At 41.6% G+C, this 18,295-nt stretch overlaps 1 protein-coding gene across 2 annotated transcripts; it reads left to right on the plus strand.

Annotated features, from left to right (window-relative positions):
- Positions 1–297: 297 nt before the first annotated feature.
- On the plus strand, positions 298–13,362 carry LOC125717750 (SUMO-conjugating enzyme UBC9-B). Of its 2 annotated transcripts, none has more exons than XM_048991000.1 (7): positions 298–440; positions 10,526–10,604; positions 10,705–10,788; positions 11,833–11,905; positions 11,983–12,092; positions 12,337–12,416; positions 12,550–13,362. In XM_048991000.1, the coding sequence occupies exons 2-7, from the start codon at positions 10,539–10,541 to the stop codon at positions 12,608–12,610; spliced, it is 474 nt and encodes a 157-aa protein (XP_048846957.1). In that variant the 5' UTR covers positions 298–440; positions 10,526–10,538; the 3' UTR covers positions 12,611–13,362. The 2 variants fall into 2 exon arrangements, with proteins under 2 accessions (XP_048846957.1, XP_048846958.1); XM_048991001.1 differs by having other exon boundaries at positions 313–370.
- Positions 13,363–18,295: the final 4,933 nt, after the last annotated feature.

Below are 18,295 nucleotides of genomic sequence, written 5' to 3' on the forward strand. Positions count from 1 at the left end.
GTAAAAATGATACATAGCTCGTACATATGTGTCTTCAAACGTTAAAATGGTTATTTTTTATTATTGTTCACTGTGTAACCTTACTATGTGACAATTGTAATAAGATCGATACACATTAAATTATATTTTGTCATTATTCAATCAAATAAAGTATATTTTGATATTCTATTGATACATTAGGGTAAAATCGGTTATAGATAAAAGTCGAATAAAATGTCTTATAATAGAAACAGGTTTTTGCTCAATATTACTGTCAGTTCTTCTCAGGCGAACACAGGTGACCAACCGGTCCTATTTAGCCTTGGAGAAATTCGGTGTTTTTTTTTTTTTCCTCAGGAGGGAAACTTCGCAAGGTTCTGTCCCGAGTTCGGTACGGCTGCCGCCAATCAGAAAACCGTTTAGAGGGGGGGAAACGTTCGACAATTTTAATTTTACTGAAGGTAAGAAGCCTTTAGCCGCACGGTAAATCTGCCGTAGAGACTCTCACCGAAGTGTGTCGCCGCCGTGAGTTTGCGCCCTTTTTGTTGCTGGTTTCGGCGCTAGCTAGTCCGCCGGCCGCTGCCGCTCGCTCGTAAAATGACAATGAGTGCGACTCCGTAGGGCACCGTTTTGCCGTCCTGCCTGCCCACCTTGGGCTATTAAATGTATGCGGACTTCGTCTTTACGAAATATAAACGCTAAAGCCGACTTAGGCAAGAAATTAACGCCGGGGGGGCGCTAGCTGTGCGCATTTCCACATGGTCATTTGCGACAACCCCCCTCCCTACGGCGCGCCGATGTGGAGCGGCCAGGATCCCTCCATTAGCCGGCAGAAGTGCCTCGCCGCGGGGAGCCGGCCTTGTGTGTCTCCTGGCCAGTATCGCATCTGCGTACCGTAGTATTACCACGATGACATTTTGTGAGTTGCGCTTTCCTTCCTCAGCGCTTTAACCCTTGGTAGTTGTTGCTATTTAACCACCATAAGGCTAACTGGAAACCGTAATGCAGTTATCACTGCCCCAGTTGTATTGTCTTTCTTTTTAGCCTTGTAAAAATAAACCATCTTGCTTCGTAGATCTGATCGCCTGAACTTGCGTTTAAACATCCGCGCTCTTCCGAGCTGAGGAAATTTCTGACGAACTCCCATAAGACGTAAACAAATACGTAAAACGGTGTTCTCTACCCATAATTTCCCCCTCCTCTAGTCGAATGGGACTATTGGTTTATTTGGAGGATTTAAGTTAAGCTATTTGGTTTTGAAACTGTGATGATATCCCCGAGGTGTTATGCGCAGTGACAGAACACTGTTGCTAGGCACTCAAATACTGGCTGTCTTGACCTAAACTGCATTTCTTAATCATGTGCTGCTTTTTGACAACCTCACTTTTCGGAGCCCACGTTATGAAGCTGTAACCAGTGCTGGTTAAAAGTGTAATGGTCTTTTCAGTAGTGTGTGACTGCAGGGATGTTCTTGGGACTTTTCATTTATGATGGGTCTAGGGTCTTTTGAACCTTTCAATTCAGAACCTTCATGCTGCAAACCTGATGTCACATGCACGTTTCTTGAACACTTAATCTTGTCTCATGGTTCTTGTGAAATTTAATATGCAGGGATTTCTCTGTGCACAAGGACTGGAGAAATGAGAAAATATTGAGCTGGAAAAGGTGGATCCTTATTTTGTGTTTGAACATTTGCTTATGCTTCGATTATTTGTCTGTCAGGTGACGGCAACATGGGTTATATCACTGTAAATTCTAAGTAGATCATAGATCTACTGTTTTCAGGCAGTTTGAATCCAACGCCGGAACTGTCCATGAGCCCTGCCGCCCTGCACAATCCGTGTTGCAGTGTGCATTATATAAACTGGCACACAAGACAGACGTACAACTTCATGTGGAGTTTGATGTTGTACGAGCTGCTCATTTTGTGGGTTGTATGTTTTGGACTTTCTGCCGTCTAGCTATAAGTGGATTTACTAAAGATTAATTCTGCAGAAAATGTTGGCGCTCGGTCACAGCAGACTTCCAGATGACATGTAAATCTATATTTTTGCTTAATTTTCATTGAAAATTTTATTGACTTGCTACCTAAAGAAAAAGCCAGTCTGGTAGATTCCCTGGTTGGAAACACTGGTAAAGCAGCCATGAAGCTAGCTGGCTTTGTAATGCTGTGTAATTTCTGTAGCACCCTGGGAAGGACAAGATGAGTGGAGTCATACCGGCACACAGGCCATGACTCGAGACACTAAATGCATGCTTGGTGGGAGGCGCTTGTGTAAAGGCTTTCAGCACCTGGTGAGACCATAGCAAGTAACCTAGGTGACCAAAACTCTTCGAGTGTACCCATTTTTTACACTCTCCCCCTTTTTGTTGTCTGTTAGATTGAAGCTCTAATTCAGATGGGGGTAATTTCCTGCCATGGCGCAAATCAGCAGTGGATGGGGTAATAGAGGAAAACCCCCAGAAATTTGATAGTATGAAGAATGATCTTGTTTGTGGTTACCTGACTAGGCTTTGTTTTCCAGATCCTTGCTCGTCTCATGTTGATGTGCATTTAGCATCTTAATATAACAGTAGTATATAATGTAACATACTAGTGTTGTGTGGGGAAACTATAATACAATATAATATAATATACTATTTGAAATCTGAATGAAGACCAGTAGGTCTTGACACTGTCCACCCTTTACATTGATAAGTTTGGTATTAAACCATTAACTAGTTAATACCTTGGGGGGAGTATGATAGTTAGTTGTGTGAGTATTTAAATCAGGCAAGTTCAATGTTTCAGAAACCTCCACCACCCAAATGAAAATTCACCAGAGTTCAGGGTCTCTTATCTCTTACAGAATTTCACACAAGTTTCTCTCCGTTGTGTAGTCAGGAGGATAATGTCAATGTCTGGATAATTCGCAATATGTGTCTCTGCGTTGCGGTTGGTGGGGGGAGGTGCCACTCACCAATGAACAATACTGATAACTGGTATTTTTGGCAAATATTACGGATAACTGGCTGACGTCCGAGCCTCTTGTTGACCTGGAAATTGATCATTTTGTTTTTTCACATAATAAACAATCTGTGGGCTAGATTCATTAATGAATTAAAATCTTATCGTGTGCCAATTTAAAACACCCTTGAGGGAAAGTACTTTGAGACCTCCGAGTGGTGAATGAGCCGCCGACATCCCTCGTCGTCCACCATGGAAAATGGCTTGACCGTACAATGCACTTATCTCCATAATTTCTGTAATGGGTTGGATATGTTCAATGATATATTGTGCGACTCCACCCCACACACACACACACATTTGTGGACCCCCAGTTGGGATCCCCTGGTTTAAATAGCCCCATTAAGGTTTGTTCCACCGCAGCACATTCTTCTCAGTTTTGTTGATGACTGCATTAGTAATTTTCTGTGGAAATTTGCAGAAACAATTTTATCAAACATATTTAAATTGCCACCTGTTTCACCTGTCAGGTTGTATGCATTCTTGGAGTTGCATTTGTGATTGGGTCAGACCACATATGACAATAAATGTCTCCTGGTACTTTTCAGGGTCCTGAATATGGCCTCCTAATGATCTTGTGGTTTCCTTTTAATAAGGGTAGCTTTTCTGAAAGGGATAATATTAACAGGTATGAGGTATGGTCTTGTTTTGCCTTTATATGCTTTCTGCGTCATATGGGAAGTAAGGAGAAGTTATCCAAGACTTCAGGGGATGCTGAAGACATTTGGTCTGAGTAACTGTCCACACCAGATGGGGTGTTTTTTCTAGAGCAGATTATAAGACTGCTGACAGCTTAAGTGAAATAAGCGACTTCAGTCGTGCCCATCTTTTGATATTTACACATGCTGTTCAGTTGTCAGTGTTATTTAAATAATGTTATACTTCTGCGGCTCCACCTGGTTGTACAAGGTGGGTGATGTATAGCAGGACGCCACAATGTCTTAGCAAGCCCTATGTTTAAAATGCTTTGTTCTGCACTTAAGACTTGCCTCTCTTGGGATGTGTTCACAAGCATGCCCCTGGGGACTGAGGAATTGGAAAGCGAGATCACACTGGGCTAATCTGGCCAGATGCTACCTGGCAGCGTTTGAGTAATTTCAAGAAGTTGGGAATAAAACACACTTCATGCTTTCCAGCTGGCTGCTGCAGTTATTCCCTCCGGTTGAGGTAGGATAAGGGGGTTGCAGCAACTATTGTTCAGGACAGACATTTCAGTAAATTTTAATGTCAGTCCAGTGATTCAGGAAGGAATTTTAGCTGCCATGTTGTATGAGTAAGTTTTATGCACTTTTTAAAGATGCATCTAAAGGACCTATCATTGCAAGGACATCACTGTGTTTTCAATAATAGGGAAATAGGGGGCGCTGATCTGTTAAGTGATTGAGTCATATCCATACTCTAACCTGTATGACCTTGTTTAATGTACCTATGCATAGCCTACCTGTCAGCAGCAAGGCATTTTGACAAAACAAACAAGCAACTTGGCCAAGTTCACAACTGAACCATGTGTATATTGTCAAATTCTGTTTGTGAACTACATAATGGGTGTTTCACACAGTATTGCTTGTAAGAGCATTGCTAGAGCATCCTTGACATTGCAATACAGGTTTTCAGTCTGTTTCAATACTACTAGAGGTAGCACATCTACTCTAACTAAAGGATGGACCTAACAGCTGCCGCACGACCTTTTCAAAAGGCATCAGCTGACGTTGGAGGCTAACAGCTAAGCAACCAATCACAGCAGCGTAGAGTTTAGAGCATCCCTCCGACTGATCTCGTGTAGCACTGACCATGTCACTATCCCCACAGTCTTTCAGCGCTGCTTGTTCTGGGTCATTGATAAATGTTGCTGTAGCCCTTTAGACGTGTGCAGCTGAAATCATCAGTTAAAAGTATTTCCCCCTTAGTCAGGAGGTTAGATGAGAACCCATTTCTTCTGACCAAATTAATATTTTTAAAAGTAAGATCCTGGAAAATGTTGGGTGGAACGAACACTACTGATTTCTGAATTGGGTGGGATGTCTCACCCGCCCCCCCAATGAGTAACACCAAGGCTTCATTGTACCCCTAAAGTACTAATTAAGCTTTCAACACCTCCATACAGCCCAATAAAATGTTACATTAGCTGAATTTTTTTTTTATCTGGTATTGGCTGAATTTTAAATGGCTTTTTCCCTGGCCGCCTTGAATGGGTTAAACATTGAATCCAAAGACGTGTATTTTTTAATGTAGGCTGCAGGGCCAGTATACTGTAACTGGTTTGTGGTCTGAACTGAGATCGCTTCATGGGCCAGTGAACATTTACGGAGAAGCGGCAAAAATTGCATTTCTGTTTGAGATCTGCTTTTACAGTATATCAAAGATGCGTGCCTGCATGCTTGAACGAGCATTCTGGTTTTAACCGGTCTGTTCATTTCATAGCACTTTTTTAGCTTTTGCAGTAGTTTTGGTAACTAGTTTTATTCTTTGGGCCAAAGTTAATCTGTACTCTGTGTATAGGGTGCTTCAGGTTGACTGTGCCAGACTTGAGTGGATTGCACCAGTGTGATATGCCTTTTGAATAGGTGTAATGACTGATGGTTATTGGCACGCGTATTTTCTGTTGAAACATCTCCACCATTGATATACTGTCTCTGCAATGGGAGATGATATGCACAGAATCCTTATGTAGCAGGGTTAATTGTATGCTGAATTCATTTTGAATGATTGATTAGTTTGTTGACATTAAGGCTGTGCTTATTGAGTCCCCTTCAACTTTTCAGTCTTCTCTCTCCAGAGTTTACTGATTCTTGTGAAGAAATGCTTCCTGGAAACCCTGTGTGAAATACTAGGCTATACTTTTTCAAGAGGGAAAGGATCACCAGTGCTGCTTCATAGATGCACTCTTCAAATGCAGCTGCTTTTGTCTTAAAGCTTTTGTCTGTCAGGATCCTGATGTAACTTTGCCCAGTTGGTGCTAAAATGTGCTATAGAATCAATTTTATTTTTTCAAATTTGTTCTCTGAAGTCCAAATAGGTGAACTAGGTCTGGTCAGTATCCACAAGTGGTTTTTACAGGCCAATTTGCAACAGTTTAATATACTGCTAACTTAGTAAATGTACATCATTTTAATACTACATACCTTATGTACCATAGTCATATTCTGCTGCTACATTCCTACTGCTGTTATGTACACTCTATTCATACATATACTTTGTGTCTGCCCTCCTGTCGTGTATTATGTGTCCCCCTTACCTCCATAACTGTATGTACCCGTGTGTCTTGCATTGCACCATGGTCTTGGGGGAATGACATCTCGTACCATGGTATACTTGTCCATGGTTAGCATGACAAGGTCCCATTTGACTTGACTAATTTGACCCTAGAATGAAACGGGCTGTGTTCCATTATTTGCTGGGTTCATTAATATGTTCATGAGCTCTACTCTGATCGGCTGGTTTACAGGGAGGCACTGCAGTGGCTCACACAGAGCCAACAGATCACTACAGGTGAGGTGAAACGTGGAGCGTTTAGGCGTCCAACCATATGTCTCAGAGGTGGGATCTGATTTTGAGGAACAGCCAGTTGCTCGGTGATTAATCGAACGTTTGAGTGGTGAGTTTTCTCATTTAATGGTTGGCAATGCCAGATTCGTCATGCAAGTTTTTTCAAGAATGGCAGAATAGTGGGAGAAAAATCCATATCTTGTTTGCATTCTTCCTCAGTTTTGTTAAATTTCTCAATATGCCGCACTGAGTCCAACAAAGAAGGAAAATGAGCACTGCATGAGTTTTCTGAACTCCTGCTGCCGCTTTTGCATGGTTAACTTGCATGCACGGATCTCCAAGCCTTACAGTTGAGGTGTAAATCGTCGGCCCTAAGGCAGTGCGATTGTAATTATTGAGGGAACAATTCAGTACATTGGAAATGTCTAGATTTCTGCCATCGTTTCAAATAATCATGTAATTCTGATTACTACTAACTCTTAACTTGTAGATGTAAATTGTTTATTGGACTGTTTGAACATGTCAGTGTGAAATTGTCAAAAGTGAACTGTGCTGGAAAACAAAAGTAATGCATTAAAGCAGGGGTCTTAAACCTGTCAGGCCAGAGAGGAAAGCTGGATATATGGTTCAGGTAACTGGAATCGGCACTGTTGGCTGTGTGTTCATTAATGTAGTGTGTGTTTGGTTTACGTTGCATTAGTGTCTATTGTCCTTGCGAGGCGTCTGTACAATAACATTTCAGTTGAATGGCGTCTGGGCGACAACCAAACAAGTGTCTAATTCATAGAGCAGGTTACAAGGATTATCAGTGGTAGGGCTGCAGGTATGGGTTATTTAGATCAAGTATTCTATTGATTATTCCATCAATTTAATTGGATAAGGAATACTTTGCCTTATTAAAGAGCTATAGTGGCTATTCAAGACAGGGAAAAAGTCTGGTCTTAAAATGAACAACTCATTGGCTTTTTAGAAACATTTTTAATTGAACTGCATACATCTGTGTCGGACTAAACCCTTTTAGTGCATTTATGTACAAAAAAATATGAACTCGTGTTCATTGGACTTTCAAGAAGCACTTTTAGTGACTCAGCATATACAGGCTATGTTAAGCTAAGCTATAAATAACCGTAACTCTGCAGAACTTTACTGAATACATCTTGCCCAAACAGTCTAAACAAATTTAACTTTACATCTCAATCGCCGGTCCTACAGTAAGCTAGCAGTTACTATTTTCGTATGTAACATGGTAAAACTTAGTTTCTTAATTAAGGAATTATGTATTAAATAAAAATGTTTGTTTTATCAACATACAGCTTAAAGTGCTTGGTAAGCAACGAAATGAACATGATTCTATGGCGTGAATGTCAACGTTTGGAGCTGTTCACCGTCCCCATGACCCGGATTTTCACCAGAAATTTCTTTGCCATTTTGACAATGGGTCCCCATGGGAGTGTCGCCACTCTGTTTTTCCAACGCTCTGCTACACGTAATGCAACGCAAGCACACGGTGCGACAGTAATGGTCCCTGAACAGTACATAGTCGTGTGGATTAAACGAAGCTTCGACGCAAAGAATTTGCGAGTCATTCGAGCTGATGAATCGTTGCAGCCTTAATCAGTGGTTTGACTTATTACTGGTTTAAATAATAAAATTGGTTTGTCATTACACAGTGATTCACAGACCCCGAGCAGTTTCTCCAGGGACCCCAGCAGGTCCTGTACTGCCTGTTCTAGACCCTTATCTTCAAAGAGCAGCCATTCGATGGGGGGGTGCACTGCCATCACAGATTAGTGGAATGACGTTGCAGCTCTCTTTATTCTGTGTAAAACCTAAAGATTGGTCTGTGGGCTACATTAATGATTTATTAATATATCATTGGCCACTACTTGGAGGTGTCAGTGGTGAATGAGGTCAGGAAATTCCTCATGCTACACTGCGGGCGGAAAATGGCTGATCATCTATTGCAGTCCTCTCTCTTTCAGTAGTTGTCTTTACTATGGGGCCGCTAGCTTTCAATATTGATAAGGTTTTTAAATATCAGCCCCTATTGATATGCCAGACTAATGTAGATGTATATATTTCTTTTAACTAGTATTGCCGGATCCCAATATGTTGTGCATCTCGAAGCCAAGTTAAAATAACGGGAGCTATCTGGTTAGTTGCCAAGAGCGTAGGAGCTCAAAGATCATCTAGTAGCCCTTCCTTTGTAAATGTTAATGAGCTTTACCCTGAATCCATCACAATGTATTTGTACCGGCCTACCGTACAGTAAGTGGTGGCTGTAATTGTGTGTGTGTGTGTGTGTGTGTGTGTGTGTGTGTGTGTGTGTGTGTATGATGTTTAATTGTGTAATATTTTGCTGTTTATAAACTCTTGGGTGATTCAGTCTGTTTTTAAATATCTATGTACACTCACCATGAATTTGGCCCAATTGGCCGGCATGGCATTAAAATTCAATGTAACAGTGCTACCAGCTGCACGACTTGTTTAATCTTTGTAGTAAAATTACTATATTGGTGAAAATGCTAGTATATTCTGAAGCATGTTTCACTGGCCAGTTTGAATTGCAGAAATCAGTTGACTTTCCTTACTGTAGTACATCTTGTGGCAATAACCTCAATATACGCTGGATATCAATCTTTTTGCTTAATGCTTCTGATCAGGAGCTTGAGGTAGGGGTAGGTGATACGGATGATATATATATGTGTATATATATATATATGTATGTATATGTATGTATATGTATATATATATATGTATATATGTATATGTATATGTGTGTATATGTATATGTGTGTATATGTATATGTGTGTATATGTATATGTATATGTGTGTATATGTATATGTATATGTGTATATATGTGTGTATATGTATATGTGTATATATGTGTATATGTGTGTGTGTATATATGTATATGTATGTGTGTATATATGTATATGTATGTGTGTATATATGTGTGTGTATATATGTATGTATGTATGTATGATATTTCAGAGTATTCTGATAACGATAAATTTGTCGATATAACAAAATACAGAAAAAATGCTTGTTAATCATTTGACTGCATAAACATAACAGGTTACCTTAAAATATTCTGTAAACTTAAATATATTACACAGGTTCGTTTTTTTTAGTGCAATAACTTTTAGTAAAGTATTTAATCTTAAAGTAAAATAAATTCTCCCTCTTCTTTGGATTGAAAAAGTCTGTAAAACATAAATAGTATAACAAAACAAATCCCCCCCACAGAATATAAAGTGCAGTTTTTATTAAAAAAAAAAAATAAAATGAAATAAATACATTTATGCTCAAAAGCTTTGAGTAACAACAGAAAATGTTGCCTTTAAGTGTAGGGAATACACTTCCAGTGACTGGGGCATTGACACATTTCTTTAAATATCACACTTAATTCATGGCAAATTATTTCTTGTTTGTTTTAAATTACACTAAAATTAAATTTAATGCTAACATCAAAGTGTAGACATTGCAAAATGCAGTTTGGAACACATTATAAAAATACATAGTAAACAATGGTGGAAGTGCAGCTATTTATATTGCAAATAGCCATCTTCAGGTGAGGGCAGTACTACACGCCCCCCATGCAGGTAAAACAAATAAGGGTGACATGGTTTACTTTTTTGCCAATTTTAATCTAATTTTAAGTTGAATACTTCGGACAATTGATGTTTTGAAAAGAGGAGGGAAAAAAGACTTTCAGCAGCACCGCTTCCAGCCATGGTTGCCTTCACCATCACAACTTTACGCTCGCGTGCAGTGCGAAGTTAATCTGCTGTGTAATGGTCTGATGTCTTTACGCTGTGAAATTAGCATATCATGGTTTTTTTCTTTTTTTTTTTTTTTTTCTTTTTTCTTTCCCAGCCAAAAAAAATTTACGGGTATCGTGAATGATGTATGGCTCACGGTTATGGGTTTGACTGCATAGATCTTTATGTATAGATCTTTATTTTGCGTAACTGTGAATATGGAGTTCTTCTCCATTGTTTAATGATTTCAATGCAGTTTCATTTATATTGTCACTCCTTCCTCCCAGGGATCGACCAGTCATGTCTGGCATAGCTCTTAGCCGCCTCGCACAGGAGCGAAAGGCCTGGCGGAAAGATCACCCATTTGTGAGTTCGGACGTTTGTCTGCTAATGTTTATAACTTTGAACATGCTCTTGCACATCCCTTCACGTGAAATATCTTTGTATATTTTTGCTCTAAATTCAGGGCTTCGTTGCTGTGCCGACAAAAAATCCAGACGGGACAATGAATCTCATGAACTGGGAGTGTGCCATTCCTGGAAAGAAAGGGGTGAGGCTGATTACCCGTATCTCATATGATGCTGTTGTTTGCGCTGGCTGGATGTGTAGAAGGTCTCTGTGGTTTTGGACCTGCAGTTTTCCGTATCTGTGCGTTACTGCTGCCCGGCTCAGGCTTGTGGCGCATTTCCACTGGCATGAGGGAACCGGGCCGTACCCAAACCTCACCCCGAAGAGATCAGTCTCAACACAGTTCCAACTCACTTGCGTTTTTCCACTGCAGAAGGGTCCACCCAATAAAGACGCTGTTTGTTTTCAGAGAACGGCAGTGACATAAAACCGAAGAGAAGCTTATTTACTGTTCACCCGGCGTACAGCACACAGTGAAGCATGAGGATTTCCTAATTTTACAGCACATCTGTGAGAATCGCCATGTTGTGCAGTATCAAACACTAGCAGAATTAGCGTTCGCTTGTGTAAATTTGCATTACGAATCCATTCTGTTTTAGCTGTTCTATAGTATGTCATGAGTAGGAAATTGGACATTTTCAGGATATCAGGAATGCACCAATACATCGCGATGTGTAGTACTACTAATACATATATAGAATGTACACTTTTCCTTCAGGTAATCCATGCGCAGAATACTGGTACCAGTTAGATGGTGATGCAGATGGGTATGGCAAGTGACATGAACTGGCAGGCCAAGTGGATGAATATATAATTGTTAGTTTAGCATGAAGGAACAATACAATCCATTTCTAAGTTGCTGGAATGCAGATTACATTCACGAAATTATTCATATGTGGTGCCTTGGATAAATTATTTTATTGGTTTACCCACTTGCCATGGGTAGATGGGTTTGGTCACGCTTTCGCCCTGCTGGTAAGCAGGGCCATGTCAGGGTGGGCACAACTTGGGTACGGCTCATACTTTCCAGGGGAAGGCTGACCTTTGGCGGTATGGCTCGCTTCTTGGTGGCAGTGGGAAAGCACCATTGAGACTTCCTGTTTACCCGCGTGATTCATGCACCTGTTTAGGCTTGGGTGTGATGAGGTGAGTTATGTCTTCTCTTGGTCTCCGTTCCCCACTCTAGACCCCCTGGGAAGGAGGCTTGTTTAAACTCCGAATGCTCTTCAAGGATGACTATCCTTCCTCCCCACCCAAATGTAAGTGAAACTTTTTGTTTTGTCGCTAATAAATTTGCAGCCTCTGACTGATCCTAAATTCCGTTGTTACTTTACAGGTAAATTCGAGCCCCCGCTCTTCCACCCAAACGTATATCCATCCGGAACAGTCTGCTTATCCATCTTAGAGGAGGATAAAGACTGGAGGCCCGCAATCACCATCAAGCAGGTACGCAGAGGACGGCTGTCCGCGTCACACCCATGAATGGCGTTTTGTTTGAATCTTTAACTGATATTCCGCCTGCGTCTGTCTCCGATCCCTTTTTGTCTCTTGGGCTGCAGTATTACCATAGTCGCCTAATTAATCAGGCGTCTCTGCAGAGACGCGATACACACTGTAGAGGGCAGTATGCTCACTGGTTTGCTTATGTTGACGACTTTGTGCACGTTCTATACTCCGTCCCGCCCTATAGATTTTGTTAGGAATCCAGGAGCTTCTGAATGAGCCGAACATTCAGGATCCTGCTCAGGCTGAGGCCTACACCATTTACTGGTAAGTGTGAATCAAGAAGCCGTGTTCGGTGTATTAAAAGAAGCTTCTGAGATGGAATTTGCTTGTAATTAGTATTGTACAGTATCTGCTGAATGTGCCTGGTTTTCTAATGCCTCTCTCCCCTCTATTTTAGCCAAAACAGAGTAGAATATGAGAAAAGGGTTCGAGCGCAAGCCAAAAAATTTTCGCCGTAGGCCTGAAGACTGACTTAAAGGAGTTGATTTGACCAGGATTTTTTTTTTTTTTTTTTGTGTTTTTTTCTTTTGTCAAAACAAAAAAACTAAAAATGCCCCAGACATCTCCAGCAGGACTGATTTGAACCTTAAATGCATTTTGTGCCATTTACTGTCTTTACCTGCTCGCCCTACAAGCTCTTCCCTTGACGTTTTGTTGGCTCTGGCTGTTTTTCTGCTGGCTGAGCTACGAAATTGTCACACAAGCTCAGAACAATTCAGATTGTCTATTTGGGAGTTTGTGGGGGGGGGGGGTCTCTAGGTGTGACTAACCTGGCATAGTGCTATGGCTCCACACACAGTTCTAAGTTCCTTTGGAAGTCTGAGATTTGGTTCCTCCCCCCCCCCCTTAGATCCCCCCCCCCACCCATCTGGGTCTATTCCATCAGTCTTTGTATTTTCCATGGTTTTAATGATGTACAACTTGCTCTTTAATGTCAGTATTTCAACTGCTGTAAAATTAAACTTTTATACTTTCTATAATTACTCTAGTCTCTAGGTCTTTCCAGCCGCTGATGCAGGTCTCGTATACAGCATGTTATATATGATAGCGTTTTTTGCTGCCTTGAGTATGTTCTGCAGAATAAACAGCCACCATGAATCAAATATCAGAGGCAGTTTTAGCTTATGGCTGCATCAGACTCTTCATGTTTATATGGCGTTTTTGTTCATGTAAGTGTTTAGAGTAAATAAAAATGTTTATACAAAGACTGCGTCTGCCTCCAGGTGTCACTGTTGTGCCCAAGCGCTGCTGTCATGTGGTATCACTGTTAATATGACACTGTCGATTCCTCAGGGGTAACTGCAGCTGTGTTGGGTACCAGGCTGGGGAAACACGCCGCTCCTGGAAGAAGCTGTGTGTCTCTGGCTTCTTATCTGCAGGGCTTGTACAAATGCAGTGCATTGTCTCAGCTGTACAGTTAGTGTGTCCATTAGGTTAATTTGGTTTGAAACGATTCTTCTGTGTGTGTCTTAATGAAGAATCCACCCAGCCCCCGAAAAGAGGCTGCAACTGACCTTTTATCTCTCTCGCGCCTTCCTTGCTCTCGCTGTCAGTGTCATGTTGGCATCTTGCCCTCCCAGGTGCCACGGCATCAATAAATGGTGCGTGATGTTTAATTCTGTGGACTGTGGGACTTTCTCATCAGGGGTAACTGTATGCCATGTCGAACAACATGTGCAAACGTACAGGAGAGACAGCAACCGGGCAAGACTGGCAGAGTTACACAGCTATGAACACACCTGTTGCCGTGTCTCTTGCGGAATAGCATTTCGTCCACAGAGAGCAGTCAAACATGATTGCCTTACATAAGCTTGGTGTCCTGAGGCTTTTCACCGACTGCTTTTCTCTGACTCTTTACAGCACAGCTTATTCAATCACATTATTCCATCATAACAGCTGGTCGCGGTATAATTACTGGTTTTATAATGCAGCAATACTTGGATACGTTCTTGGACTCGAGTTCAAAACAGGCTGAACAGCTGCATGGTTTAATTTGCTTAACGGGGAAATAACTGGCTGTGATTGGCCTAGAAAATGTTAAAATGTGCATATTGAGGGGAGTTGTACAGCATATTGCTCTCATAACATAAATATACTGAGCGGCATCATGTCCGCACGGCTTAGCAGCTATAAAGTGTTTTTTTGTTTGTTCGTTTTACCCTTTGGCCTTCCTCGCTCCTCGTCGGCAGCGGCCGTTCTCTTCGTTCTGTTCCTGTTGACGGTGTTCGCTCTGCCGCTCCGTCTTGATTGTTTTTCTTTTATGTTCCTCTCTATACAGCGCAGCTTTGCTAAGTTCTAGCGGGGGAGCAATTTAAGAGAGAAGATACATAGAAAGCACCGATTGACTGACTGCTTTTTCCATTTTCATAATTTTTCCCTCTTCATTTCTGTCCCCGGGTTTAGCGTCTCAAACCACTGGTTATGTGACAGACTGACAGTAGTCATTTTCATGCTGCAGGAGAGATTTTTTGATTTGCTTACTGGAGAGGAAAAAAAAAAACGTTGGTATACATAGGGGCTGCTTATGTATGTATATTTAAATGCATACATATTGGGTTTATTTTACTGAGTGTTCCCTGATATTCACTCTGTTGTATTTCTCCGTGACATTTCCTTATTGGGGTATGGCGGTGCCTTCAGGATTCGCCTTCTGCGTAGTCCGAGAGGTCGTGCTTTTCATTGGCATCACGGTAATGATCCGCCGCCCATGTAGTCGTCTTATTGCCACCCAATGGAGTTGCTGGGTTTTATCGGGCACATCTAAGACCCTTGGGTGCTCTGACAGACGCCCTTAGCTTCCCTGATGCATGCAAGCCTCCTCACTCTGACACAGTCCCTAGAGGAGGCAGACTGAAATGCCAACTAAATATTTCTGAATTGCATTCAAGTTGCAGGCCTAATGATTTTGAGGGGAGGAAAAGAGCAGGTTTCTCTAGGTTATAACCAATATTTCCAAATGACTTGGGAAAAGGTAACAAACCTCAATGGTGATTTTATCATGGTAATAAGGAAGCCATCGAACCGTTATCTTTATCCTTGGTTTACACTGGGCTGATGGTCACAAATGGCTTTGGGTTTCTGCTCTGAAGGTGATTAAGCTCTCATCCCAACAGTGTGTGTGGTCTGTTAGCTATGGAGAGTTCTGCAAGGATTCTCTTGCAATTTGTGTGAGTTTCAGGAAGTTGTCTTAACACTGAGCTTACCATAAGTTGAAAGAAACCTGATTTTACTTTTAATCAGAGCTTGTAGAGGTCGCACTGCCACCTCACACCTGGGATTGGTAGCCCAAGCTCCACTGTACTCTACGTGTGGAGTTGGCGTGTTCTTCTCATGTCGCATGACAGACTAATTAGCCTCACTGCACTGCCCACAGTGTGATCATGTGCACACCCCCCCCTCAAGAGTCCTTTCCAGTACTTGTTACCTATGCTGCCTGCAATAAGCTACTGGCCCCCCATCACCCTCACCTGCGTAAGCAGGCATTAGATCAGTCATAAGGTCAAAGATGTTTAACTGTAAATGTGCACTTTTACAAACATTCCCCAGAGAGACACTGACACCTTCCTAATGTTCCTTTGTGCCCTGTTTGGTCCTTTGAACTGTCACTCCATTGTGGCATAAATTCAGCAAGATGTTTGTAGCATTCTTCATGGATTCTGTGTGGTATAGATGCCAGTACTTCTCACTGTGTGTTGGGTTAGTTGATAGTGGATCTCCACTCCAAATAGTTGATTCCATATAATTCTATGGATATTTGATTTGTGTCTGCTCAAAGGGAACATTACTACATTATGCTGAATTCATAAAAAAAAGTTCATTGAACCTTCTTTGGAGAGCCCGAGCCTTGTAGCATGGAACCTCTCTTGAGGAGCCCGAGCCTTGTAGCATGGAACCTCTCTTGGGGAGCCCGAGCCTTGTAGCATGGAACCTCTCTTGGGGAGCCCGAGCCTTGTAGCATGGAACCTCTCTTGGGGAGCCCGAGCCTTGTAGCATGGAACCTCTCTTGGGGAGCCCGAGCCTTGTAGCATGGAACCTCTCTTGGGGAGCCCGAGCCTTGCAGCATGGAACCTCTCTTGGGGAGCCCGAGCCTTGTAGCATGGAACCTCTCTTGGGGAGCCCGAGCCTTGTAGCATGGAACCTCTCTTGGGAAGCCCGAGCCTTGTAGCATAGAACCTCTCTTGGGGAGCCCGAGCCTTGTAGCATGGAACCTCTCTTGGGGAGCGTGAGCCTTGTAACATGGAACCTCTCTTGGGGAGCCCGAGCCTTGTAACATGGAACCTCTCTTGGGGAGCCCGAGCCTTGCAGCATGGCTCCAGCTGTTGCTTAGTGTTCAAAACCACTTAAATCTTATTTGTCCCCATTCTCCTTCACTTAGAAATCATTGTCTCTTTAGTCTCAGGGCTTAAAAAAATCGTTTTTCCTCCTGACTTGTCCCCTTCATCTCCACTGATTGAAGTGGATTTAACTTGTGAAATCAATTAGGCATCTTGGCTTTCACCCTTGTTCATCTGGTCGGTCATCTCAAAGAAAGCACAGGCTTCCCAACCTTATGCACACTCTGTGTATGTAAATATGGATGAAATTAATAATAATCCAATGGAAGATGGTGTGTGTGTGTGTGTGACACAACCCCCACATAGCACATTATAATGCAGGGGCTGCTTCTTATGTGTGCAGGTCTACAGGTGAATTAATGTGTGATCTCATATCCTGCCTCGCACATCCTGAAGTTGTGTATTCGCCATTATTACTGTACTATATGAGGATCCTGAAAGATGGATTCCCGTCCCATGTGAAACATTTTTGTTGAAAATCCATTTTAAGTACGAAAGGTGTATGACGACATGACACAGCCCTGCTTCTGTTCAGGAGTATCGTAAAACGCGGCTGTAAGCTTGGCTACACGCTGCGCTTGTTTGAATTTTCAAATGTAAATATAATAAAAGGTAAATGGATATAAGTGAATTAATTGAAAGGAAGAACGCTGGATGTGTTATACTTGCTTGTGGTGTGTCCATCATGAGACGTCCACAGCGGCAGGTTGGGCCGGCTTTGCGGGTAGCTATTCAGGCATGACCACGAATGAGACACTGAAACAGACCCCGCTCACAAGAATCCTTCTTTCACTACCTTTCACCTTGGCGTGGTGACTGAAGCTCATTATTTTGAAAGTCATTGAATGGAGGAGTTTTTTTTTCTTTCATGGCTGACATTTTACAGATATCAGATGGATTCTTTCAGTGGTATGTAGTCAAAATCATGTAGAAAACCTCAGATTTACAAAGGAAATGTAGATTTTATCTTGGTTTCCCCTTGTGCAAAAGAACCAAATTCTGTTTTAACTTTAACCATCAATTTTATTTTTAATATAGATAGCTTTTATTGTCTAGATCTAAACTGTTACATCGCTAGTAGTGTAATAGCAATATTTTACGTTCTCAACCACTGGTCTTTTTGTATAACCACTCCTCATCAACACCATTTTTTATAGAAATCAATAAATGTATCTTCCCGGAATGGTGATCTTAAATTGCGGAGCCAAGGGAATTCACATCTTGGTATTTCTCATCAGCTGACTCTTATCGATAATTATTAGGTCATTTTCTCATTGTGACTTGTACAATAATTACATTTTAGTTCAAACCCCTGAATTTTATTTTTTTTTTTACTGTAAAGGGTCCAGTCCCCAAAGCCCTTCGCTATATGCTGCTGTCAGAAAATCAGTGATTCTGCACCACTGATGAGCTACTCTGGCTTGCTTACACTATTGTACTAGCAGGAGCCTTTTCGAAGCACTTTCTTCACAATGGACTGAGGCAGGCAGCCTAAGCAAAAGGGGCATGAAATGAGTAATGATTTAGCTTCTTTCACACCAGTGTTTCATGAAAATCATGACCTTTTTCTGGTAATTAAAAGCTCCTTTAGTAATTTAATTAAAGCAAAGCAGCTGTCATTGGTACTTGTACCTTAATTACAGATATTTCTTACTTTTAACTAAGGTTGTTTTTGAGCACCTTTACTGGCCATTGTACCTGCACTTTGCACTTGGGGTAGGCAGTAAAGGTACATATACCGGGGGGGACAGAAGAAATAACACGTTAAAAAGAACTTTATCTTTGACGTAACAACGATAATTTGCAAAT

This window comes from Brienomyrus brachyistius, chromosome 22 (assembly GCF_023856365.1).
Source record: "Brienomyrus brachyistius isolate T26 chromosome 22, BBRACH_0.4, whole genome shotgun sequence".
Taxonomy (NCBI): domain Eukaryota; kingdom Metazoa; phylum Chordata; class Actinopteri; order Osteoglossiformes; family Mormyridae; genus Brienomyrus; species Brienomyrus brachyistius.